Here is a 26,397-nt window from a genome sequence, read left to right as displayed (position 1 = left end):
AAAGCCACTTTCCGTAGGGGCACTCGGGTGTTGGGAGGAGTGTCGGCAGGGTAAACGAGTGGAGGAGGATTGGGGCTCAGAGAAAGTGCAACCATTGCACAGAGCAAGTAAGTATGACATTTTTTTGTTTAATTTAAAGAATACAATTAATTCAAAGCTTTAATATCACTTTAAAAGAGAGAAGTTCGGTAACGTGAAAAAAACTAAATTAGGTAGATGCAGTATTAGTGCTGCATCTGTCCCCCACTGGCTCCGGACTGAAAAATTAGCAATTAAAGACTGCTAATCGATCGGATCTCGGTCTTCAGGCTGCAGAGAGCTGGCTCTTTGCTCTTAATTTTTTGGATTTTCATTCTTTTGAATTTTCATTCTTCTTGGATTTTCGAATTTATGGTTTTTCATATTTTTGAATTTTTTAATTTCCAAATATTCGGATATTTCTGAATGAACGAATTTCTCTAAATTCGTTAAACAAATTTGTAACTAAACAAATTGCACATGTCTATTAAACAGCTCTATCAGGCGCACGCCAGCTGCACGGCGGGGGACCCGATGTTCATAGCAATGTCCACCAGAACAGATGAAGACGTTTATTTTATTTTTTTAATTGTGGGATATTTATTATAACAAAAAGTAAAAAAAAAATATATATATATATATATATATATATATATATATATATATATATATATATATATATAGGCTGTGGAAATGAACTATTAATTCATCGATTAATCTTTAATTTTTTGGATTGATCAAAATTATTTTGATTTGTACTCGCCTCTCCGCCGGTTTCAGGGAGTTCCGTCGGAGATCCGGTGACGTCACGGACACCGGCGGGGCTTGCCGTGTCCATCTGAAGAGCAATATTTATTTTGTTACCTACTTGAAGAATATAAAACTTTTAATGCTATTCCCATCGAGCGCTGCCTTTGTGTGTTTTGTGTATCCTGCTATCCATTTTTCCAGTGGTTGGTAGCTGCATTGAGAATCAGCCTGCAAGGAGGAGATCAGCTAAAAGTAGTTGGATCTGTATGTGCGTTATAATTAATCAAAATTAGTCGATTAAAAAAAAAAACGATTAATCGAACACAAAAATTTTGGTCAGTAACAGCCATAATAAATATATATATATATATATATATATATATATATAACATTTTTTTTTTTTTTTTGTAGCGCTTTCTTGTTTATAGCGCAAAAAATTTTTAACCGTAGAGGTGATCAAATACCACCAAAAGAAAGCTTTATTTGTGGCAAAAAAAGGAAGTCAATTTTGTTTGGGCACAATGTCGCGCAATTGTCAGTTAAAGCGATGCAGTGCCGTATCGCAAAAAATGGCCCGGTCATTAAAGGGGAAATTCTTCCTTAAGTTGTTAAGAAGAAATAAGCTATTCATCGCTAGGGACATTTTGCCTGATATTTAGATACATTTCACATTATAATCCTTAGTTTACTATTTTAGGAGATTTTGTAGTTAGCAGTGATCTGTAATTGTAATCTTGTATGTTAACCACTTCCCGCCCCCCGCATGTACATATACGTCCACAATATGGCACGTACAGGCACATGGGCGTACACGTACGTCCTCGCCTATTAGCGGGTGGGGGGTCCGATCGGGACCCCCCCGCTACATGCGGGGGTCGGGTCCGCTCGGGGAGCGATCCGGGACCACGGCGCGGCTATTTGTTTATAGCCGCTCCGTCGCGATCGCTCCCCGGAGCTGAAGAACGGGGAGAGCCGTGTGTAAACACGGCTTCCCCGTCCTTCACTATGGCGGCGCATCGATCGCGTCATTCCCTTTATAGGGAAGACACGATCGATGACGTCATTCCTACAGCCACACCCCCAAACAGTTGTAAACACATACTAGGTGCACCCTAACTCCTACAGCGCCACCTGTGGTTAACTCCCAAACTGCAACTGTCATTTTCACAATAAAGAATGCAATTTAAATGCATTTTTTGCTGTGAAAATGACAATGGTCCCAAAAATGTGTCAAAATTGTCCGAAGTGTCCGCCATAATGTCGCAGTCACGAAAAAAATTGCTGATCGCCGCCATTAGTAGTAAAAAAAAAATAAAAAAAAAAATGCAATAAAACTATCCCCTATTTTGTAAACACTATAAATTTTGCGCAAACCAATCGATAAACGCTTATTGCGATTTTTTTTACTAAAAATAGGTAGAAGAATACGTATCGGCCTAAACTGAGGAAAAAAAATGTTTTTATATATGTTTTTGGGGGATATTTATTACAGCAAAAAGTAAAAAATATTGCTTTTTTTTCAAAATTGTCGCTCTATTTTTGTTTATAGCGCAAAAACTAAAAACCGCAGATGTGATCAAATACCACCAAAAGAAAGCTCTATTTGTGGGGAAAAAAGGACGCCAATTTTGTTTGGGAGCCACGTCGCACGACCGCGCAATTGTCTGTTAAAGCGACGCAGTCCCGAACTGTAAAAACACCTTGGGTCTTTAGGCTGCATATTGGTCCGGGGCTTAAGTGGTTAAACGTGCTAATAGTAGATCAAAATGTGAACAGGAAGATGGGAGAGAAATATCTTCAATGGGGTACATACTACAGTGAAAACATCATATCCATGTAGCACTTGAAGCCATTCTCTACAAGTGAATCTACCCAAACTCTTTGTTTATGGACACATGTTGCTACGTTTTCAGGGGTCAAAACTAGGAATCTTTCATTCCAATCTTGCCTACAGATATCGAACAATCTTGCCTACAGATATCGAACAATCTATAGTACAATGGTATCAAACTAACTTTATTAACCAGTAATCCTTCAATTGACATCCTACCCTCCACTTAATCTTAAATATAATTTATACTCTTAGGCTGGGTTCACACTACTACACTACTTTCATCCACTTTGCTCTGCTACATTGGTCCTACATCCATCCTACTTTCATGAACAGGATACTACTTTGGTCCGACTTCAATGATATTCAATGGGCCTGAAGTAGGATCAATGTAGGACCAAAAGTAGTACAGGGAGCATTTTCAAAGTCGGACCGACTTGTGTAGGACACTACAAGACGCTCTCATAGGGAAACATTGAACACAGAGCAAAGTAGGATGAAAGTAGTGTAGTAGTGTGAACCCAGCCTAATACAGTGGTCATCAACCCTGTCCTCAGGGTCCACTAACAGGCCAGGTCTTATGTATTACCTTGGGGAGATGCAGACTAGAATACTGCAATCACTGAGCAGCAAATGAGTATCACCTGTGATGTATTACAGTTATCTTGTAAACCTGGCCTGTTAGTGGGCCCTGAGGACAGGGTTGATGACCACTGCTCTAATAGCTGAGACCCCCTCCACCCATTGTAAGATCAACAACCATCCACTAAAATGATTATTACCAATCATCCTTAGACTTGGGACTGCTACTTTGTTCTTAAACCATACTAACAAACTTAAAGCTGTAAATTTTGTATTTTTTTTTTGGCCAAATGTTGCGGCCATTATAATTGACAGCATTCTTATGTAAAAAAAAAAAAAAAAGAGCCTCCTGTTTGGCATTTATTTTTAAAAGATATTTGGTCACTGGACCAACGTATTCAAGTATCTACAGAAAAACAGTGAAGATCTACGGTTTCCTTAAGGGCCTATTCATGACAAGGAGTCGTGCTGATTGCACAGTTGCTAGTGTATGGTGTGAGAAACAGCCTAATACTTTCCTCCTTTCTTTTTTTCTCACAGAAATTTATTGAAAGGTCGTGAGTTATATTCTCCATGACATCATTGTAATGCACTGGTTCGCATTGTAACCCGCTTCACTGAATAAAGTACTACATGCATTACTTTCTTTCAGCACACACCGTAGCTGTGGTGTGAACTGACGACACAAGAAACGCACCATTTTTCCCTTGTCTGTGCTCTAGAGATAGCAGTCAGCATAGCCAGAATGCATCTGTTTTGAATGGGTCCTAAAGGATGAAAATTCTGCAACATATGTTAGCCTTGAAGGGATTTGACGTTTTGCTTATCCTTCGCAGATCGGTTCCAGTTTCTTAGATATCTTGTCAGAAATATTGCATAATGTACATAAATGTCCCATATGGTGAATTAAAATGTTTTTTCAAATTACTAACCTTTCAGACCTCTTGATTGCAGTGCAGACAGGAAGCTTTATGTGTGTTGGTTAAAACCATCTGCCATGATATTAACTTGAGAGTGAAATCTCTGTTGATATGAGATCCTTAAAGCAGAACTACACTGTATCTGAGCACCCCAAGGCAAAATGCTATTTAGTTTATTTTAATTATTCAAGGCAAACTCCAAGTCTCCATGCTCTATTTTGCTGAGAAATCACGTTGAAAAACACTCCCTAGCAGTTTATGGGCATCTTGAGTAAGGCCCCTTTCACACGTGCGGGTCCCGTGAGGATCCGTTTCTAAACATCTGCTTGCTCAGCGGGATCGCTCCGTTGATCCCCGCTGAGCCGACAGATGACCAGTCCGATCTCCGATCTCCTCTATGGGGGATCAGATGAAAATGAACCGTCTGTTCGTTTTCATCCAATCCCCCAGACGGATGCAAAATAGGGTTTGCATCCGTCAAATTTTAGTGGAGAGGATCGAATCGGGGCTGATGTAACCGCTGACATCCGACGCTCCATAGAGGTACATGGAGTGCCCGTTCAGATCAGCCTGAAAAAACTTACAGGCGGATCTGAATGGTCCGCATGTGTGAAGGGAGTCTAAAGGCAGATGATTCATGTAGCATTTACTTCCTGCAATCTATCTGCCCCCTACTTCAGGCATCCAGGGAGGAGGGTGTGCTTGGATGGAAAAATACTCCTGGAATGTATCTACTTTTGTCTAGGCATAGAAACCAGGAACTAACTGAGAAAATTTTAAAGAATGAAAAAACAAAAAGGCGATTGAGAGAGTGTAATTCCGCTTTTACATTTATTTGCATATGTGAGTCAGATATCTGCATAGAGGCTGTGACTGCTACATAATTTGCCGTGCATTTATAACTTAATAAGGCTCTATTCACACTTGGACATCAAAGTCGTTCCCCATGTTTTCCAATGATAACCATTTATATATGTGCAACTTAAAGGAGTTGTAAAGAAATTTTTTTCCCCCTAAAATTAATGTCTGCAATAGTGTAATGATTCTGTTAAAAAAACGAGTAAACACCTATTAAATTCCTTCATCTATATCACCTCCGGCATTCTAGTTTCTGTTCTCTCATTCACTTCCTGGTTTTCATCGCTCGTTCATGTAAGAACTACATTTCCCAGTATGCATTGCGGCACACCCAGTAATTCACACCTCCTTGAAGTCTCTAACACGTAGAGAGCGTCCTGCCGCATAGATGTAGTTCCCAGGAGGGGGTGAGCACGTTACTGACCACCGCAGTAAAGCCTCCCATCACGGTGGTCAGTAAAATCAGACAAGCAGGAAGTGAACAGAGAAGAAATAGAGCAACTTCTGAGCAAAAACGAACAATGAGGAAGTGAAAAGAGGAATGTCTGCAGGTAAAGGATGCTTATTATGAAAACATTTTTTTCCTTTACAACCCCTTTAAAGTTGCAGCAACTTCAGAATAGTTTATGCACTACTTTTGTCTGACTTTCATGCAACTTGAGGGCTATAGACTTCAATGTTAACCCTCAAAAGTTGCATAGAAATTGTACCTGAATGTTATACAATGCAACAGTTGTGCATTATCACGGGTCAAAGCCAAAGTCATATCCAAGTTGCGTCAAAGTTGCACTCCAATGTCGGCGCAACTTTGGAGTCGTACAAGGTGTGAATGGAGCCTAAATTAAATGCCAACGTTAGAAAGTTAAATTATTTGTTTTTTTCTGTCTGTAGGCACCATCAACCTCTCCCATCCGAATCCCAAGCAGCCGTCTGTATCAGCTGAAAAGGGTAACATAAAAGTTCTAGAAGTTTTATGTTTGCATGTTAACCAAATCCTAAATGGTTTGGACAGGTGAATCTACCTTGAGGTGCCATTTTGGATCCAGCTTGCATTTTTCAAAGTGCTTAAAAAGAGAACCATTTCAGATGTACTCTCTGCCTCATGCCTAGTACTATAGCACTTTTTATAGTACTTTACTACTCCCCATCTCTATCTTCTGTCAAACTTTTACTAATGGGTAAAACACATAAAATGTTAATTTACTTTTAAGTGATCTATAAACGGTGACTCAAAATGAGTTCTCAGCAAAAATTCATGCTAGTCTCTTTTAGCAGAAATTACCTCTGTGTGACCAACGGACAGGAGTGCTTGCTATTTCCCATGTTTCCAGAAACGTGATCTTTCCCTTTATAGTAAGGTTTATTTATTTTTTTAAAGTGTACCTTCCATGTAAATGGAAGGTCCACTTTATGGACATCTGAAAAAAAATTAACTGAAAATATCTTAGCCCCTGTTCCCATTACTTCAGGAGGCATGAGTGACATGCGAGAATGTGCTACCACAGGCTAGATGTTTGTGGGTGAGGGTCTGTTGGTAACGTTAACCTTTTTTCATAGTCTACTTTAAAAAAGTTATCTCATGAGTTAAAGGAGTAGTCCAGCCATTGCACTTGTCCCCAATAAAATCAAAGCTGTATATCTCTATCAGCTGTTCCTAAGCTTTGCAGTTAGGGATGCACATTTCCTGGGTATTTGCCAAGGTGCTGACTTCAGTCCTAGCATTGCTGAGACGATGGAATTGCCATGACTGGTTATTTGGGCAATCTGCTCCTGCAGGCAAACTCCCAGGCTGCACTGAGGGACAATGTGGAGATTAATATGCGCTCCCCGCAGGACTTCAGACAGGTCCTGAACCTCAAGAAGTCTACCCTAACCAGACGACTAGTGTATCTGGACCTGATTCTCAACTCGGAGCAGGCCAAAGTGTTTCTCCCCATGGACCAACTATGGGTCTTTAGGTGTCCACCTTTTGAGGAGATCCCGTAGGCGCCGTTCCATATCACAGTTCTGCAGGGGGGAAATCCTTTCCAAATGGGACGAATCTACATCCTCCCTAGATAAACATATTAGTTTGGACTGGTTGACGAGAGCCTCCCTCCTCTGGTGGCTGCAGTCCCCTGTCCTGCAAGCTGGAAGATTTTTCTTCCCCCTCCACTGGACGGTCGTCATGACGGATGGCAGCCCGTCTGGCTGGGGAGAGTTCAACGTCCATTCCTGGCGTCATCAGATGCTGGATCAGGGGGAGTGGTCCCTGCACTTGGATATGTTTTGGCAGATCTGCCTACATTGGTGCCCGAGTTTAAGGTGAAAGAGCGTGACATTGTAATGAATGCAACGGAAGCACTGATGGCACTATGAGGCTAGTTTCACCTCATTTCCTTCTTTGCTCCTTTCAAGCTGCTCCCTCACTTGCTGCACAGGATGGAGGCCGAAGGGATTCCAGTCATTCTGTTGGCTTCAGACTGGCCGCGTCATCATTTATACACCGATATGGTGCAGTTGGTCACAAATGCTCCCTGGTTGTTGCCTCTTTGGGAGGACCTCGCGTCCCAAAGTCCAGCCTACCACCCTGCTTGAACGTCTCTTGTTTTGATGGCATGGTTACTGAAAGGTTTTGAGGGGAAGGGTTTTGTTGGGTTCGATGATTCCCCACAATGTTGAAGGCTTTCAAGTCTACCTCTTGGAAGATATATCATCACACCTTGAAGGCTTATTTTGCCTGGTGCGAGGCTCTGAGTGTCCATCCACGTTTCTTCTCGGTGGTTTGGTTGTTGGCTTTTTCTCAGCGGTTTGTTGAACACAAACGTGTCTTAAGTAACATTAAGAGTCAAGTTTCTGCCTTTGCTATTTTTTTACGGCATCCCTTTCAGCGACCACACACTCCCTGCTTCAAACTTTTAATAAAGGTATTCTATGTCTGGCACCCCCTATGCGATTTAATCAATTTGGAAGTTTGAATGTGGTTCTACTGGTTATCCAGAAGCCTCCCTTTGAGAGCATTTGGGATATTTTCCTGCTTAATCATGGTGATCTTGTAAGTCTTCCTAGTTTGGTTCTATACAAGGATATATTGGTTCTCTTTCCATTCCCCTCCTTTCTTCTGAAGGTGGTGTCAGATTTTTCACCTAAGGACATCGTCTTGCCTTTCTTGTGTCCACAGCCGTCGCATCCTAAAGATGTTGCATTGCACTCCTTGAATGTGGTATTGCTGGTTCCTGTGTACCTCTCCACTATGGCCTCACGCTGGAAGTCGGATTCTCTTGTAAATGCTCATGGATGGCCCAGGGAAAGGCCTGGCGGCTTCCTCTGCCGCAATTTCGTGTTGGCTCCTCTCTTCCCCATTATGGCACACTCCACCTGGGCCATGAGTGCCCCCTGGGCTTTCAAGCATCGGGCATCTGTTTTGGGTTTGCAAAGGCGACTACCTGGTCGCCTTAGCACACTTTTACAAATTCGATTTGTTTTCAACTTTTAAATGGTTTTGGCAGCAAGGTTTTACAGGTTGCTGTTTAGATTTCTTAAGGAGGAGTTTGGGTGGTTGGCATGTTTGCCTGGTTGCTCCAGTTTTTTGTCACCCCTTGAGGCAATGCTTTGGGACATCCCTGTGGTCAATATTCAAAAGAGCTGCGTCTGTCAATGAACATAAGAGAAAATTGGATTTTCTGTTACTCCCTGTAAAATGTCTTTCTCTGAGTTCATTGTTGGAGATGGCAGCACCGCTCTATTGGAGTTTATAATTATGGCACTGCTTTGTTATGAACTAGATTGCCTATAGCAGAGAAGGGGGTTTATACCAGAGGGGACTGCCCATAGGGGGTGCTGTGCTCGTTTCTGCCTAGTGTCCTAATCTATGGTGGAGCTAGGAAACCCTATGGTCAAGATTTAGAAGAGCTGTATCAATCATTGAACTCTGATAAAGAGATTTTAAAGTGAGTAACAAAAAAATCCAGTTATTTCTAAAACGCAGCACATATTTTACAGGGACAGGTGGGATATGCACTGGGTCCCCTGGGGGATTTAACAATTTATCTTCTGATGAGAGTTTTTTTGAAGAGCCTAGGAATGATTTATGTAAACTAGAGCAGAGAACAGTAAAGTAAGAATGAAGCAGCTGCTAGTGGCAACCGATTGGGCTTCATTTATCTTTGTGTGGGAAAATGAAACAATGATTCTGATTGTTGTTTGCAGTTGTTCACATTTCCTCCAAGTCTCACAAATCGGCCTTACAGTGGTTTGGAAGCAATTAGGAGGGGAGTGTGCAATTCCAAGTAAAAATTCTGAATAATATCGTCTGCACATTTTTGCTTCTGTACTTGTTTTCAAGTTGATTTTTCTTACCATTTATGTATTTATTTTAGGAGGAAGGCGCCGATTTGATGAATCGTGAAACTGCCCGTGAGCGGTAAGTTTACTTCCTACTTAAATAACAAATCTTATACTTTTCTAACATTTTCATGTTCTAATATATAAAGGTCCATCCTGGTCTCAGTTCCAGTTTTTTTATAGGAACTTAGGTTTAACCATCAAGTGAAATAAAACATTTCTATCATTGCTATGAAATGTGTGTGTGCACATGGGTTTAGGGTCAGTAGAGGGCGTTGTGTGCGATTCGACGCATAACACAGCTTTTTTTTCACTGTGTACGATGATGTGCTGCTTTGCTGTACAGTGATTAGCGATTCTATACAGTATGCTGGAGCATGTCTGTGTGAATAGGACACACAGAAAACAATTTGTTTTCTGTGTGTTCTAGCAGTGACCGGCATTTTGCAGTGCAACACTAAGGAAATATAGTAACTCGTAAGAGACAATGGAAACAATTGGATTTCAATTTATGACATATCAAAGGTGACATTCATCTAGGCCTTACTGATGAATACCATTGATGTTCTGTAAAGGTCATTGTATCTGAGTGCTCATACTGGAACTTTCCTTTGTCTGCGCCTTGGTCTTTGCCAGGATCCCCAACTACATAGCAAAAATATCTTGCATGAATAATGAAAAGTCTTTTAAAAGAGAAGTAGGGGCTTCTAAAATAAAATAAAAAGATACTCGCCTAGATGGATGTAGCATCGATCCGATGCTGCATCTCCCCCCCCTTCCCCCCTCCCGCCCTAAGACAGAACCGAGCGATCAAACACCACTGACTGCTAGTTTTTTTAGCCTTCAGAGAGCGGTGACTGTCAGTCTTAACACCTATCCTCTGAAACGCTGAGCTGTGGAGGCGGCACAGGCTCAGGCTCTCATTGGCTCTCTGAGAGGCTGGGCCAGCTGCAAGTCCAGGCTTTTGAGTGGATTACAGAACCGTATGGTTGAGATCTTTTTAGAGCCTGGACTGGCTTTAGGGTCACAGGAGTGCAGAAAGAACTACACTCCTGTGATTTCGAGAAGTATAGCCAAAATGGCTTTAGAACTTGAATTCTTCTTTTTAACCAATTTGTGCCCAGAGGCCGTCATATGACGTCCCGGCTTTGTGGGGCTATATCTGAATGATGCCTGCAGCTACAGGCATCATTCAGATATCAGCATTTTAAGCTGGCGATTCCCTACACCAGGGATATGCAATTAGCAGACCTCCAGCTGTTGCAAAACTACAAGTCCCATCATGCCTCTGCCTTTGGGTGTCATGCTTGTGGCTGTCAGAGTCCTGCTATGCCTCATGGAACTTGTAGTTCTGCAACAGCTGGATGTCCGCTAATTGCATATCCCTGCCCTACACCATAGCAGAAACACTCCCTAAATGTTTTTTTTTTTTAGCTTTTTTTTTTCTTTTACTGCAAAAACGCTGCTACAAAAAGCATTTTTTTATCCTGCACTTTCCTGCATTTTTTTTTTTAGCTTAATCAAAACGCTATTGTGCAAGGAACCTAATAGGGAAGAAAAGGCCCCAAAAACACTATTCTTGCATTTAGCAGGGTTTTCTACTGGAAAAACACTCCAAGAAACGATACAAAAACAATTTTTTCTGCTCCTAGATGCTGAAGCTCAAAAAATGCTAATCGCCTGAAGTAGCGTGCATGGACATATAGGATAACACTATTTTAGCTTCTAGGAGCTGACAAAAAGCTAATGGCAGATTTTAGAAGCTTAAAAAAATGTTAGTGTGCATTGAGCCTAAGACCCCTTTCACACTGAAGCGCTTTTCAGGCGCTATAGCAAAAAAAAAGAACTCTTGCACACTGGAGCGGTGCGCTGACAGGCCGTCAAAAAAAGTCCTGCAAGCAGCATCTTTAAGGCGCTGTAGGAGCGGTGTATACACCGCTCCTACAGCGCTCCTGCTGATTGAAATCAATGGGCAGCGCCGCCAAGCTGCAGCAGCGCTTTGTGGGTGATTTAACCCCTTTTCTGCCGCAAGTGGGGGGTTAAAAGTTGGAAGGACCGTTCTCATCGGTTAACCGATGAAGCTGACTGATGGTCTGTCGCGCCTACACACCATCGGTTAATTAACCGATCGTGTCAGAAGGCGGACATGTAAACCATGTACGACGGCACTATAAAGGGGAAGTTCAAATCCAATGGCGCCACCCATGGGGCTGATTTTGTGTTGGTAAAAGACGATTCGCGCTTTTCTGTCTGTTACAGCGTGATGAATGTGCCATCCCCAAAACGAACGCTAGTTTTACGAACGATCGGTTTTGACCTATCGGTTAGGCGTCCATCGGTTAAATTTTAAAGCAAGTTCTCATTTCTCTTCCGTTCATGGACAGACACAGCAGCCTTTGACCTTGGGGTTATATCCGCTTCCTTCCAGGAGATTTAGGCAGAAAAAAAGCACTTTAAGGTCCCTTTCACATGGACAGATAGAATGCAGATTTTCTAGTTTTCTACCGCAGCTAAAAGCACACAATGCTTTCCTATGGCCCCATTCACACACAACGTTTAGCTGCAATTTCGTTGCATGCGGTTTGGTGCGAATAGAAAAAATAGAATTGAATGCGTCCAGGTGCGATTTAGCGCAGCTATATGCACTTAACCGCAGGTAATCGCAGTCTTTTGTGTCACCTGCGGATAGCAGCGTGAGAAAAAAAAAAAAAGAACAGGAAGCACATCATAATCAAAAAAATAAAAAGGGTTGCTATGGAAATGACTACCGCAGCTAAACGCGGCCGCATGTAACCGCATGTAATCGCAATGTACAAATGCAGCTAATCACAGTGCCCAGAGCCTTGAATTTCACTGAAAAAGTACATGCTTTTAATTGCGGCAAAACTGCCGTCCGTCTGAAAGGGGCCTAAGTGTTAACAACACTTTCCTCAGTGCAGCTCCTCCCAGGGGGCGTGGCTCCCCAGGTATAACCCACACCCTGCTCTAGCAGCCTCCAGTTTTTCTCTGCCTAACGTCAGGAGTCCTGTACTCTGGAGATTTTTTTCTTGCGATTTTTTTTTTTTCGCTTTTTATTGTTTTGTTCCTGCATTTTTGGATCCTGAGATTCTTCTATCAACTGCCGACTGGGTGACAGGCTGGGTCTTGACTCTTGTAGTCCCCCCATGTTCGTCCATTGAGCGTGTGCCGGCCCTCAGCTCAGCTCTGGGTCGTCCACGACAGGCCCCTTTGCTCCAGGGGCGGCCGGGGAACATTTTTTTCTGGAGCACACATATGAACGGTCTTTATGGCTTTGTCACAGTGTGTCTGGCCGACAGCCATGCCGTTTAGCGGATGTTGGTTCTGTCTGGGGTACCTCCAGCCGGTGGTCGCAGGACGGGTAAGTAGTGGCCCCTTGCTCAGGTAAGGTGGTATGGCTGGAATTTTCCCCTGGGAGGTCGACTGAGGGTTTGCCCTGCTTTCCTCTCTCCCTTAATTCCTCTCCCTCCTTTCCCATTTGGGTAGCGGCTGTGAGGGGGGGCTTTCTGGGGTCTCTTTATTACACCGGGGCCTGTGTGTATAGCGGGGGCTGTGTGTGTGTGTTCACTTGCTGGTCTTTTTGTGTGCTGAGCTGTTTAATCTGTGCTGCGCTGTGTGCTCTGTCATTCTGGTGTTTTTAAATGCGCAACGGCGGCCATTTTGCCGTGGTCGCGCTTTATATGGCTCGGCGGCCATTTTCCTGTGGTCCTATGGTGCTTTTTTCACATTCGGCGGCCATATTGGATTTGGTTTGGCCTCGTTTTAGCGCTGCAGGAAGACCGCAAATCTCCCTGAGGTGACAGACGCAGCGCAGCCGGCTTCTTAGCACACCTCAGACTTGTCTCAGCTCGCGCTGCACCGGGTGGGGTGGTGAGTTGCCTGGGGGCCTCTACCTCTGTTGTTAACGGCCAGGAGGTGACCAGTGGGTGTTTCTGCCTTGCAGTTTGGGTGACACAGCGGTGGGGCATTATGGAGCCTGAGCCAGGTACTTCTCACGTTTCTTATTTCTTGGTGGGGGGTGGGGTTAATAGGATCAGTGGCAGTGCTGGGTGGGATTTCTAAACAGTCAACTTAGGTGCTCTTAATCAAGGTCATCTGCTGATCTGAGAACTGTAGTGGGGACTTTTAATAGCAACTATAATCACAGGTAGTGTTACTCCACATTCACGGTGTCTCAGACTTTGTGGTGTCTCATAGAAGTGACACCTATGCTGAAATCAGGAGCAAGGGTCTCCTCCAGCCTCTCCCACTTCACATTCCTCACATCAGCTGACTTCTAGTCTCGGCCCCCCAGCCATGCCGTGCACTGAATGGGCGGCTGCGGGGCTCCAGGAACAGCCCAGGATTTGGTGACCCCCTGGCAAATCATAATTTGACCCCCAAGGGGGTCCCGACCCCCAGGTTGAGAACCACTGCACTAGATTGACATGACAGCTTGTCAATTTTTAGAACATTTGTTAGGTATTTTTAGAAAGAAGATATTCTCCTGTTTTTAAAGGGGTTGTAACGGTACAATTTTCTTTTTACCTAAATAGCTTCCTTTACCTTAGTACAGTCCTCCTTCACTTACCTCATCCTTCCATTTTGCTTTTAAATGTCCTTATTTCTTCTGAGAAATCCTCACTTCCTGTTCTTCTGTCTGTAACTCCATTGTACCTTTTACAACCCCTTTAAGTCTAAGGGCACAAGTCAGATAGAAGTTGCCTTGAAGTAGTACAGGAACCTTTTGTAAAGACGGCGCGACTTCAGTAGTGCTAATTAAGACAGATCTCTATGACTAACATGGGATTTCACATGTCATGAGACTTGGTGTTTCACTAGACGTGTCACAAGTCGCGGTGGTGTGAACCGAGCCTTAATCGAAATTTGATGTACAAAATAACACTACATCTGATACAGAGTTTATAAACACTGTTTCGACACTAAGTAAAGTAACATTTGTTATTCTGTAGTTATCCTGTTTCATTCATCTGCAGTACAAAATAAACAAACTTCAATCTTCTTGTGATGTCAGTTACTTATTTTAATCAAATAGTCTTTACTTATTACCCTAAAGCCTAGTACACACTAGTAGTTTTTTTTTCTTTTTCAACCCAACAGGGCTGAATAAAAAAAACTGACCACTCGGGAGGAGCCGCTGTACTAACTATCCAACGTTAAATCTCCCCTGCTGTTCTTTTGTCTTCTAACAGGGGGGTGACCTACCCTCCATAACACTCCAGTCAGTCAATGGCTGAGAGCACTGATCGGGAGCCAATCTGCAGACCATTTTCGGTCATGGCTCTTTGCCGGCTTCTGTCGGTTTCTGTTGAACTGACCAATGCTCAATTGGGCCCGTGTGTGCTAGGCTTTAGTTTACCCTAATCGGCCTTTATTAAATTCTTCTTCCCCCCTTCCTTAATTTTTTTTTTCTTCTGTTTTTTTTTATTATTTTATTTTCTATTTTATTACTTATTACTATTTTAAGGGTGCATTCACACCACGGTTTTATCATCCTACTTGTTCTCACGATTCTTAGGTTTGAAATCGTACAAATCTGTATGGCAAAACGTATCCATTCACTTCCATTCATTAATGTAGGTCCCCAAGTGCATCCGATTTGATCCGCATCAGATTTGATACGATTTAAAATCGCATCAAAAATCGTGTTTGACCACGATTTTTGGTCCTGATTTGAAATCGTATTAAAATCGTGTCCGATTTTTTTTTTTATATTGTGGTCAATCTAAATCGTAATAAATCGGATGACTGTGCGTTTTTATCCGATAAATCGTACCCGATTTTTTTTATTACGCATGCGCACTAGACACTGGAACGAGCTAGAAACTTCAAGAATCTTCTTTTATGGCCATTGCCAGACATTATTTAAAATCAGGATCCGATTTTTTTTTTGACATACGATTACATACGATTTTGTCATATACGATTCCATCCGATTTAACGGTCCAATTATCGGATGTAAAAATCGTGATGTGAACCTAGCCTAAACGTTTTCCGTGTGTTTTTTTTTTTTGTTTTTATTCAATGTGTAAATAAGTTTGCATTTCTTGGTACCAGAATGATAATTTTAGTGCCATTTTTACCACTTCCCGACCACCACAGTAAATATACTGCGGTGCAGGCAGGCAGGCACAATCGCATACATGTATGTCATTGTACCTGCCCTGGGTTAGGAACATGCACAGCTCACCCCTCATGTGACCAAATGGACACAGTGGATTACAGTTATCGGTAACCGGGTATCACGTGATCGATGTGATTGGTTCTTAGATGTGATGGTTCTATTCTTTTTTTTTTTTTTTTTTTTTTTTTTTTTTCCTTTTTTTTTTTTCTTCTTCTTCTTTAGGCTTTTTTCTCTTTTCACCTGGTTAGTAACACTGGTGTTTTTCAAAAGAACAAGCTCTCTTTGCCTCATCCATGTAATGGATATATCTTTAAAAAAAAAATTTTTTTTTTTTTTTTTAAAGTGTATTTTGTGCGTGTACTCGAGAGAGGAGCCGGACTGCAGGAGTTGGGAGTAGGCAGGCCTCCCCCAGAGGCAATCTGCCACCTTTCTCCATGCCCCGGGTGGCAATGGCAGGTGTGTGAGGGGGTCCTCCCACACAGCCCGCCCTACCTGCTCCGCTTTGAAGCCCAACGGGGCAGAGGGACTCCCTATAAGGGAGTGAGAGGATTAGCCCGCTCAACCAGCCCCGTTAGTCCTTCGCCTCTTTTTTTAGAGACTGCGTGGTCAAAGTGCGTGATGTTAACCCAATTCAGAGTGCGTGTAAGTGTGGTGGTTTTTGTGGGAGGGGGGTGGGCGTACTAAGCGCAGGCTTACCTCGCATAGCACACCCACCGGGAGCCGGGCTGAGACCACCAAACTCAATTCACATGTAGCCGAGACCAGGATCCGAACCCCTAGCTGCAGAGGTGAATGGCTTGTCAGCGCAGTGCCAATCTCGTTGAGCCACCGCAGCTCCACGAGGCAAATCATTTAACACTGGCAGGGAAGCTTGCAATGATCAGCTTTTATTTATTTCTGTAAAACCATTATCCCAAAAGGAAAAACACTGTTGAAACTCGGGGTGGTCAATTAATATTCCCAAGGGAAACTGTGACTCTTGTGGAGGGCCGAGCCAAAGTTTAGTAAAAAAAAATATTTTAATTAAACCAGCAGTCTTAGGTGAACACCGCTGGACTGGGAAGGTCCATAAATAAGTATGTAACCACATGAAAAACAACCTGGTGCTAGCAATAGTAGGTACAACTGCTCATGAAATGGTGTGAACACTCACGATTACTAAAAGCAGTAGTGAAGAAAAGTCCTCTGCTATTCTGCTGGTCACAGTGTTGGTGAAGGGCGGGCTAGTAAAAGCCGTGAGGTAGCGGACAGGCGTTGGAGTTAATGAACTGATCTGTCATTCTGAGTACTCATATGTGACTGACTGGCTCAAGGAGATTACTGACAGAGCTACAAGCACTGTGACTGGAAGGAGAGAGCCTGAGATCAGTACAACAGGGGTTTCTGCAGATCCCGACCTTGAGTGAAGAACAGGTGCACGGCTTCTGGGGTTTGCAGTGTGCAGGCGCCAACACAAGAACTTGGCTGGAGAACTGAGCCTCCCCACTGTAACAGTTGCCTTTCAGGCCCTCTCCTTACAGTCCTTGCAGCTTTTCAAACAGGCATTTGTCATCACATCTCTCTGAGCATGTCAGCTGAAGCTGACAGTGGAGGCATCGCGGGATAGACAGAGACCGCCAAAGGGCCAGATGTGGCCCTGGGCCTGCAGTTTGCCTAGGTCTTACTTATTAAGTGTTAGATGGAGTCTGGCTTAAATCTGCTAGTATACAGGTGTCCAACACAAGGTCCGCAGGCCGAATCTGGCCCTCCAGGCCATTTCATGTGGCCCTCGCACCTCTCCTGCAGCTGCAGGAGAGCTCCAGCCCTCCTCTGGTCCTACTCCAGACTCTTATGTTCTGCTTTCAAGCAATGCATCCAGCTTATTCCCAGCAGCAGCATATGGAGAGGGGGTGCACTGTGATGAGTGGGGGACTTAATTTCTGATGGTGGGGAGGCTCTTGGCATCTAATATATGGGGAGGGGATGCGCTGGACATCTAATCTTACAGATACAACCAGCCCCTTTGAGTGCAATTATAATGCCGATGCAGCCCACGATGAGATTCAGTTTGAGTTTGACACCCCTGTGCTAGTACATCTAACACTCCCCTCCCCCAGACTGACAATGCTGCTGCCAAAATGTGCCCCCTTTGCTCCTTCTACTACTACTACTGGGGTTACTCTAGTATGGGAGGTGTGTTTACTGGCCAGGTGAAAACATGGGGGAAAAAACAAAAAAACAAAACAAATGCAGCCACCATATTTAATGATTGGTAAGCTGCAATATGGCTGCCAGTAAGCTTTCAATTTACTGCTGTTAAATGAACTGAAAGAGGAATTTCACTGATTGATTGGCATTTCTGCAGTGTGCAAATTGCTTATTGTTTGATTACAGCCTACCCGCCCCTTTTCCTGCTAGGTACAGTATAAGAGTTTGTGAACAATATTAATTTTATTTATGTATTTATTTTTTTGCTTTATTCAGAGAAGTCCAAGCTGCAATGCAGATGAGCCTCTCCTGGGAAGAAAGCTTCAGTCTGGTAAGATATTGATGGATTTGGACTGCCAGTTAAAGCTTATCCAAAGCCAAATGAAAAACATAGTATAATGCAGCTTACCAGTCCTTGCATGAGGAGGCTGCATTTGGTTTATTTTTTTAGGTTTTCTATCCCTTTTAATTTTCACCTGGTAACCGTGCAAAAAACGCCCTTCTTTTTCCTGGGTGTTCACTCTTCACTGTGTCTAAGGAGACAGCCATGGTTCAACTAAGGCTGAACTTCAAAAGTGCCTACCTTTTATTCATCAATATTAGTAATTTCCTGGGTTCATTTCGCCAGGGGCTCAGCGAATCATTTTCAGAATTCAACAAAGAAAAACTTAGAGGCAAATCCCATTGACGTCTGTGAGGAGTTAAACTTGTGGGTAATTTCTGACCATTTTTAGAGCTAAACTACTGTCAGAAAAGGCATGGAAAATTAAATGCTGCCATGGTTGACATGTACCAATGTAAAAAAAATATATATAATCAAATGATCATATAGCAGGAAGATGTTTTTTTTTTCATGTAGCTGCGGGAAAGAAGGGGGAGGAAGGGCAATATAGTGTACAATTCCTTTAAATAACATGCTTGAGGGATGCCTTAACCACTTGCTTACCGCCGTATAGTAAAATGACGGCAGCAGGCACCCTCCCTCCCTCCGGGTGGATGTCGTATGACGTCCTTGTTTTCCCGGCGTTCTAGCGAGCGTACGCCGCCGCATCGCAGTGTGCTCTATGCGCGTGCCCAGCAGCCGAGATGGCCGCCGGGCACCCGTGATTGCTCATCACAGAGCAGGGACATGGTGTGAAAAATTCTCACCCCTTGAAATTTTCCACATTTTCTTATGTTACAACCAAAAGCGTAAATGTATTTTATTGGGATTTTACAAAGTGAAAGGAAAATGATAAATGGTTTTCAAAATTGTTGTTTACAAATAAATATATGGAAAGTGTGGCATACATTTGTATTCAGCCCCCTTTACTGTGATACCCCTAATTAAAATCTAGTGTAACCAATTGCCTTCAGAAGTCTCCTAATTGGTAAATGTGTGTAATTTAATATCAGTATAAATGCAGCTGTTCTGTGAAGCCCTCAGAGGTTTGTTGGAGAACCTTAGCGAACCAACGGCATCATAAAACCCCTTTTACACTGGAGCGTTTTTACAGCCTTTTAGCTTTGAACATCTGAGGAAGCACTGTTCAATCCATCATCTGAAAATGGAAAGAGTATGGCACTATTAGTCGTGTACTCCAAAAATTAGGCCTTTATGGAAGCGTGGCAAGAAAAAAGCCATTGTTCAAAGAAAGCCATAAGAAGTCCCGTTTGCAGTTTGCAAGAAGCCATGTGGAGGACACGGCAAACATGTGGAAGAAGGTGCTCTGGTGACTCAGATGACTCCAAAATTGAACTTTTTGGTCTAAAAGCAAACGCTGTGTGTGGCAAAAAACTAACAATGCACATCACCCTGAATACACCAATCCCATCGTGAAACGTGGTGGCAACGTCATGTTGTGGGGATGCTTTTCTTCAGGACAGGGAAGCTGCTCAGAGTTGATGGGAAGATGGATGGAGCCAAATACAGGGCAATCTTAGGAGAAAACCTGCTAGTCTGCAAAATACTTGAGAATGGGGCGGGGGCTCACCTTTTATCATATTCATGTGTTAGAATGGCCTAGTCAAAGTCCAAACCTAAATCCAATTGAGAATCTGTGGCTTGAAAATTGCTGATCACAGACGCTCTCCATCCAATCTGACAGAGCTTGAGCTATTTTGCAAAGAAGAATGGGCAAAAATGTCACTCTCTCTAGATGTGCAAAGCTGGTAGAGACATCCCCAAAAAAAGACTTGCAGCTGTAATTGCAGTGAAAGGTGGTTCTACAAAGTATTGACTCAGGGGGGCTGAATACAAATGTACGCCCCATTTTTCACATATTTAATTGTAAAAGAATTTGAAAACCATTTCTTTATTTTCCTTCCACTTCACAATTGTGTGCCACTTTGTGTTGTCTATCACATAAAATAAGTTTTCCGCTGGAACATGAAAAAATTTGGAAAATTTCAAGGGATATGAAAACTTTTTCAAGGCACCACCATTACTAGTAAAACAAATTATAATAAAAATGGCATAAATAAATAACCTAACTAAATTTTGCGCAAACCAATCAACGCTTATTGCAATTTTTTTTTTTTACCAAAAATATGTAGAAAAATACATACTGGTCTAAACTGAGGAAAAATTCAAACATTTTTTTTTAAATAGAATTGGGATATTTATTATAGCAAAAAGTAAAAAATATTGTTTTTTTTTTTTTGTTTTTTTTTTCAAAATGATGCTCTTTTTTTGTTTATAGCGCAAAAAATAAAAAATGCAGAGGTGATCAAATACCACCAAAAGAAAGATCTATTTGTGGGGGAAAAAATGTGGGTACAGTGTTGCATGACCAGGCAATTGTCATTCACAATGTTACAGCGCTGCAAGCTGAAAACTGGCCTGGGCAGGAAGGGGGTGAAAATGTCATGTATTGATGTGGTAATATATATATATATAAAAAAAGTATTTATGCACCCTCACTTTGTTCAGTATTCAAAGCTGAACTCCTGGTATAGATTTTTTTTTTTTTTTTTTTTTAGCATACAAACAAATTGAGTAAACCAGGAGAGGACAGTGATTATTGCTAGCGGCTGTACAAGCTGATAATCGCATGTAAAATCCGGCAGGCTGGTTGTACCTAAGTTGATAGATTGATCAACTTGGTACATTTAGCTTGTCCATACATGGTTCAAATCTCGGGCGGTTCCTTATAAACCCATCAGATTTTAACTGTTTATAGCCGGCCTTATGCTGGGTACAGACGAGAGGATTGATCCGCGGATGCGGTCCGCCGGACCGTATCCGCGGATAAATCCTCGCGAGGATTTCCGCGGATTTGGATCCGATGGAGTGTACTCACCATCGGATCGAAATCCCATCGCGATGACGTGTCGCGGCGACGCTTTCGTATAAGGATACCCACGCATGCGTCGAATCATTACGACGCATGCGAGGGAGGGAATCGGACGGATCGATCCGGTGAGTCTGTACAGACCACCGGATCGATCCGCTGAAGCTGATTTCAGCGGATAGATTTCTTAGCACGCTAAGAAATTTTTATCTGCTGGAAATCGGTCGGGCCGAAAAAAATCTGCGGAAAAAGATCCGCTGGGATGTACACACCAGCGGATCTATCCGCTGGAACTGATCCGCAGATCAATTCCAGCGGATAGATCCTCTCGTGTGTACGGGGCCTTAGTCTCAGAGTGGGCACTGGGGATAAAACCCCACTGTGACATGAGTGCCTATCTAAAGAGGCTGACTGACAGCACAGTACCTTCCTGCATCATAATTAGTTGGTGTTTTTCTTAGTGCAAATCTACATGACGTTGCAAACTAGATCTACACTTCATGAAGTTGCAAACTAGATCCTTTGCACAAATCCCTCCTCCTAGCCTGAATCAAATTGGAAGTAGACCAGCAATATTTTCACAATTACATTTTATAAGGTATAGTTTCCCAGGCATGTTTGATGGATTTCTCTACTGAACCATGCCTTTGTTCTGTTGCTGTTACTTGAATGACATTTTAATGCATATCTTATAAACAATGCATCACCTAAAATGTCATTATTTATTAGTAATCTATTATTTGGAAGAATTAGCTGTACACTGGTACACAAAGGAGGGTCATGGATATCTTATAGGTATGTGTTTTTTCTCTTTGTTTACAGAGCGACAATGATTTTGACAAGCTGGATAAATCCTCTTCTCCAAAACGGATCGATTTTGCACCAGTGTCACCTGCTCCCTCTCCCACCAGAGGGATCGGAAAGGTAATGCATGGCCCATTTTTACAGTCCTGTTTCCATTTAAGCAGCCACTCTGTAAAAAGACAGATGCTGCTTCTTCACAGCTGTTACCCACTCCTCTGCACCCTGGAGGTGGGTGCAAGCTTTACAGCAGGGGTACTGTTTTTACTTGCCTAAGCTCATTTAGAGCATGCTTCTGTTAAGAATCTAGTGTTGTGCTCCCTCATGTGGATGGAGAATATGTGTACAATCCGCTTGGGTTTGTTCAGTGTTAGATTTATACATCCATGCTTGTTATTGAGAGAGAGCTCTCTGAGTGTCTTTCGCAGGGTAAAGACCTAGTGGGCAACCCTACTATACCCCACTAACCTGGAAAGAAATTTGGATACTGGCTTCAGTTATTCTTTAACCACTTGCCCACTGGGCACTTAAAGGAACACTAAAGGTTCGTTTTTATTTGATCAATTGATTGCTGTAAGCTAGAGCATTTAAATATCACTTGCCTCGTTTTTCCTTTTGACCTTCAAAATACAGTAATCCAGGTTTAAAAATGCCATTTTCTGTCTCTCCTCTTCTTGCTTTCCACCAGCATCTGAGCCATTTTGCATGGTGGAAAGCAGAATGTGCTCACCCCCTCCCTATGACTACAGCCCTGCGTGAAGATGCTTTCTTATCCCTCACAGGCATGGAAGCTAAGCCTAATGGGAACTGTAGTTCCCATTAGGCCGTGATGTAGCAAGAATGAATGCGCACCGCAAACCAGGAAGTCGGTGAGAATAATTATTCAGGAGTGACGGAGGTGAATAAATCAGCTCGATTTCAACAGGTATCAAACTAGTTATAATGCAAAACATTACTTTTTACTTTATCAGCTACTGTCAGACTTTAATTTAAGAGGAAAATATTTTTGTCTTTACAACCCCTTTAAACCCCTTCCTAACCAGGCAAATTGTCAGCTTTCAGTGCTGTCAGACTTGTAATGACAATTAATCATGCAACACTGTACCTATATGACATTTTTGGCCCTTTTTCACACAAATACAGTAAAACCTTGGCTTGCGAGCATAATTAGTTCCGGAAACATGCTTGTAATCCAAAGCAATTGTATATCAAAGCGAATTTCCCCATGGGAAATAATGAAAACTCAGATGTTTTGTTCCACAAACATTTATTCATAAGTCCTTCAGTTTATAGTCCAGATAAAAGATTATAGCAATGTTGTGTAACCATGAAATGTTCATTCACGAATGGAAGCCTCCACAGGGGAATTAGAAGCAAAATCCAGCAGGAGCTACAGAGTATAAAAGAGAAGAGAGGCGCCTCTAAGTGTAACAATATGGTTACATTTAATGAAGGTGCAACATTTAGCAACTCGCATGGTTGATGATTAAAAGAGGCACAAAACATAGACCTTTCTCCGCACCGACCGGGCTCATCGTGACCAGGAAGACTACCCTGCAGTAGAGAGATTTGAAAGCGAGGCAGGGATCACGTTGAGGGTGGTGAGGAGGATGATCTATGTTGACAGCTTTACCCTGGATGCTTGCATGTGCGTTTTTTTTTGTTATCAACCATGAGAGTTGCTAAATGTTGTATCTTTATTAAATGTAACCATATTGCTACACTTGGAGGCGCCTCTGTTCTGTTTTATACTCGGTTGTGACATGACGCTACTTGTATATCAAAACATTGCTTGTATATCAAGTCATAATTTCTTAAAAAATGTTGCTTGTCTTGCAAATTGCTCTCAAACCAAGTTTTTACTGTAGAGCTTTCTTTTGGTGGTATTTGATTAGATTTTTTTTTTTTTGCGCTATGAAAAAAAAAAAACATTTTGTTAAAAATATGAATTTTTCTTTGTTTCTCTAAAGAGACAGTGCTGGGCACTGCTGGGCTCTGGACACTGATGAGGCACTTCTGGGAACTGCACTCAAGCAGCCTCATGCTGTAGCTTTAACCTTCACTCCTCACACGGTCGGTGTGAGGAGGGAGAGAACCAGACATGACACCGGTTTCTTGACATTGAATACTCTGTCCAATTGAATGGAGCGATCAGGTGGTAAAGGACCGCTGGGTTTGGCAGTTTACCTCGATCCGTGATGTGCTGGGTCCTGAGAACCCCCGCCAGTCACGGACAATCCAGGGGGCGCATTGGAAGCGCAATTTTGGGAGGACGTCATTGTACACCCTCCCAGAATTAGCCGGTCGCGCTGTACCCATTGTTCGGCTATAGCCCCGTCGGCAAGTGGTTAAAGTAAAACTAAAAGCAAAATCTTTTTTTCATTTTGGATAAAGTAGGAGAGAATTATAACCACTCTCAGGGTTTTTTTTTTTTTTTTATCATCGTCTATGGGCTGGGTGATTTTCTTATCCCATAGCCAAACCAGCTAGTGAGAGGGAATTCCTTCAAAGTGGGGTAATCCCTGGTTGTCACCAGAGCTAGTATCCCCATTGGAAGATTTCCCCTATCTTATTGCTCTGGGGACAACCTAAAATTTGTGACTTTCGCTTACTTTTCATTTTTGATAACGATTAACAGGACAAATAGAGAGGGTGAATTTCCCTAATGAGGCCACAGACGGCATTAAAAACCTAGCAGATGTTTAAACCCTTCCCCACTCTGTCTAATTAAAAAAAAAAAAAAAAAAGCTTTGAATTTTTCATTATAACACCCTTATTTCACAGGGTGGTACTAATTTTTATTTTAAAGAAACGCTGTCACATCCCCTTACAGTTATGGAAAAAATGGACTATAATAAAATGGGACTTTTGAGGCGCAACTTTTCAGAATAAAATGCTAATTTTTTATTTAGAGTCAATGCTCATGAAAAATGTGTTCTTCATTTGATTACATCATACCTCTTAAGACATACAATTACAATACAAATATTCAAATATAGTCGTGGCAGGGTGATTATGATTGGCAGCCATGTTTAATGTGACATTTAGTTGCACATTGTTTGGCTGATTTTGTTATGTATTTGAGCTCTAGTGTTCTTGTTCCAAAGGACGCACTCATGCAATAATTATAGCAGTTTTCAGAGCTGCTTTTTTAGATACAATAAGGAACGGTTAGGTTCTACTCTGAGGAGCACAATGGGCCTTTTTTGGTAAACTGTTCCTATTCTTGTGTGCAGCAAGGCATAGTATTCAATCTGGACACATCTTGTACTCTAACTAAAGCAATGTGAATTTTGATTGTTTGCTATGGATTACAGAGCTTAAAATGTATTACTTTATTCAACGTAATCAAAAGGACTACAATCTCCGCATATACCTCCTTGTATCATTTATTAGAAATCCACTTTTCTACCCGGCTCATACATCTCCTAAAACTTTTAAAAAATGTATTTCTGCTGACTTAACACAACTCTGTGACCTGACAATGACCACTTCACTTAAAACACTTCCTGAAATATGTGAAAACCATACATTTCTAGATCCAGAACTCTTCCGTTATCTACAGATCAATAATTTTTTATGCCATTTATACAAGGTAGAGAGAATCTTTGTGACATAACGCATTTTAAACGTTTATTTAAAAATGACCCCCACTCAAAAGGTCTCATATTATTATATAGTCACCTGAATACTTTGCCTAATAAAAAAAACACCCTCCTATGTGAAAAAATGGGAGAGTGATCTTGGTTTTCACATGGATTCATCCAAATGGGACAAAATTTGGGCCAATACCAAAATATCTTCTCAAAATGTAGTAGCCCAAGAGGCGAACTATAAAGAACTTATGCGTTGGTATCTGGTCCCTGTTAGGATTGCAAAATATGCTCCCCAATACTCCCCGCTTTGCTTTCGCGTCTGTGGTGATCTAGGAACGCATTTTCATATCTTTTGGGATTGCCAGGTAGCAAAAAATTATTGGAAAGAAATATTCCAAATTCTCTCAAAATTATTCAAGAAAACTATCATTCCAGATCTGACAATTGCGCTTCTAAATTTAAAGCCTACCCAAATCTCTTATACCCAATTTAAACTTCTTCTACAAATTACCACAGCCGCAAAGCAGGCCATTGCTAAAGCATGGAAGTCTTCATCATTAATGTTTTCTGAAACTACCAATAAAATAAATCGAGCCATGATCCTCTCGAAAACGGATGCCATATCCAACGATAATATACATAAATTTGAGAAAATATGGAATCCTTGAGTGACCCATTTTTTTCTCTCCTAATTTTGACACTTCTTTACTAAGACCTTGGTAACTATGTAAATATGTAACTTTGAGTTGACTAACTGCCGAATAGATTATATATATATATATATATATATATTAAGAAATTCCCTGGAAACCTCTACTAATTCTGACTTTTTTCTTTTTAGCTTAACTTTTTTAGTCTTTTCTTTTCTCCTTATTCTATCCTATATGTTCCTATTTATTTTTATACAAAAAAATGGTAGCGAAACACTGACTTTTACAATGTTCAGTTATAACACAATAATAGAAGGCTCTAATGTCCTATTATAAGTTACTGCACCTCGTAGTAATTAATACTATTTCTTTATTGCATATCACTATAAAAGTTTAACAGCTTTTAAATTTTTTGTTTCTCTTGATTATATAATTGTTAAAATTGATTGTAATACCTTAGTTCTTTA

At 41.8% G+C, this 26,397-nt stretch overlaps 1 protein-coding gene across 4 annotated transcripts in view; it reads left to right on the top strand.

Annotated features, from left to right (window-relative positions):
• The window catches only part of LOC120913631 (PABIR family member 2-like), a 60,636-nt gene that overhangs the window by 12,573 nt on the left and 21,666 nt on the right, over nt 1-26,397 (top strand). For 2 of the 4 annotated variants that reach the window (XM_040323730.1, XM_040323729.1), the window contains exons 3-6: nt 5,851-5,907; nt 9,318-9,361; nt 17,888-17,942; nt 21,706-21,807. In XM_040323730.1, the coding sequence (XP_040179664.1) occupies nt 5,851-5,907; nt 9,318-9,361; nt 17,888-17,942; nt 21,706-21,807 (258 nt within the window). The remainder of the gene's footprint in view (nt 1-5,850; nt 5,908-9,317; nt 9,362-17,887; nt 17,943-21,705; nt 21,808-26,397) is intronic. The other 2 variants (XM_040323732.1, XM_040323731.1) reach the window with 2 other exon arrangements.

The sequence above is a fragment of the Rana temporaria genome, chromosome 9 (assembly GCF_905171775.1).
Source record: "Rana temporaria chromosome 9, aRanTem1.1, whole genome shotgun sequence".
Taxonomy (NCBI): Eukaryota; Metazoa; Chordata; class Amphibia; order Anura; family Ranidae; genus Rana; species Rana temporaria.
This window is presented reverse-complemented; position numbering and strand designations above follow the sequence as displayed.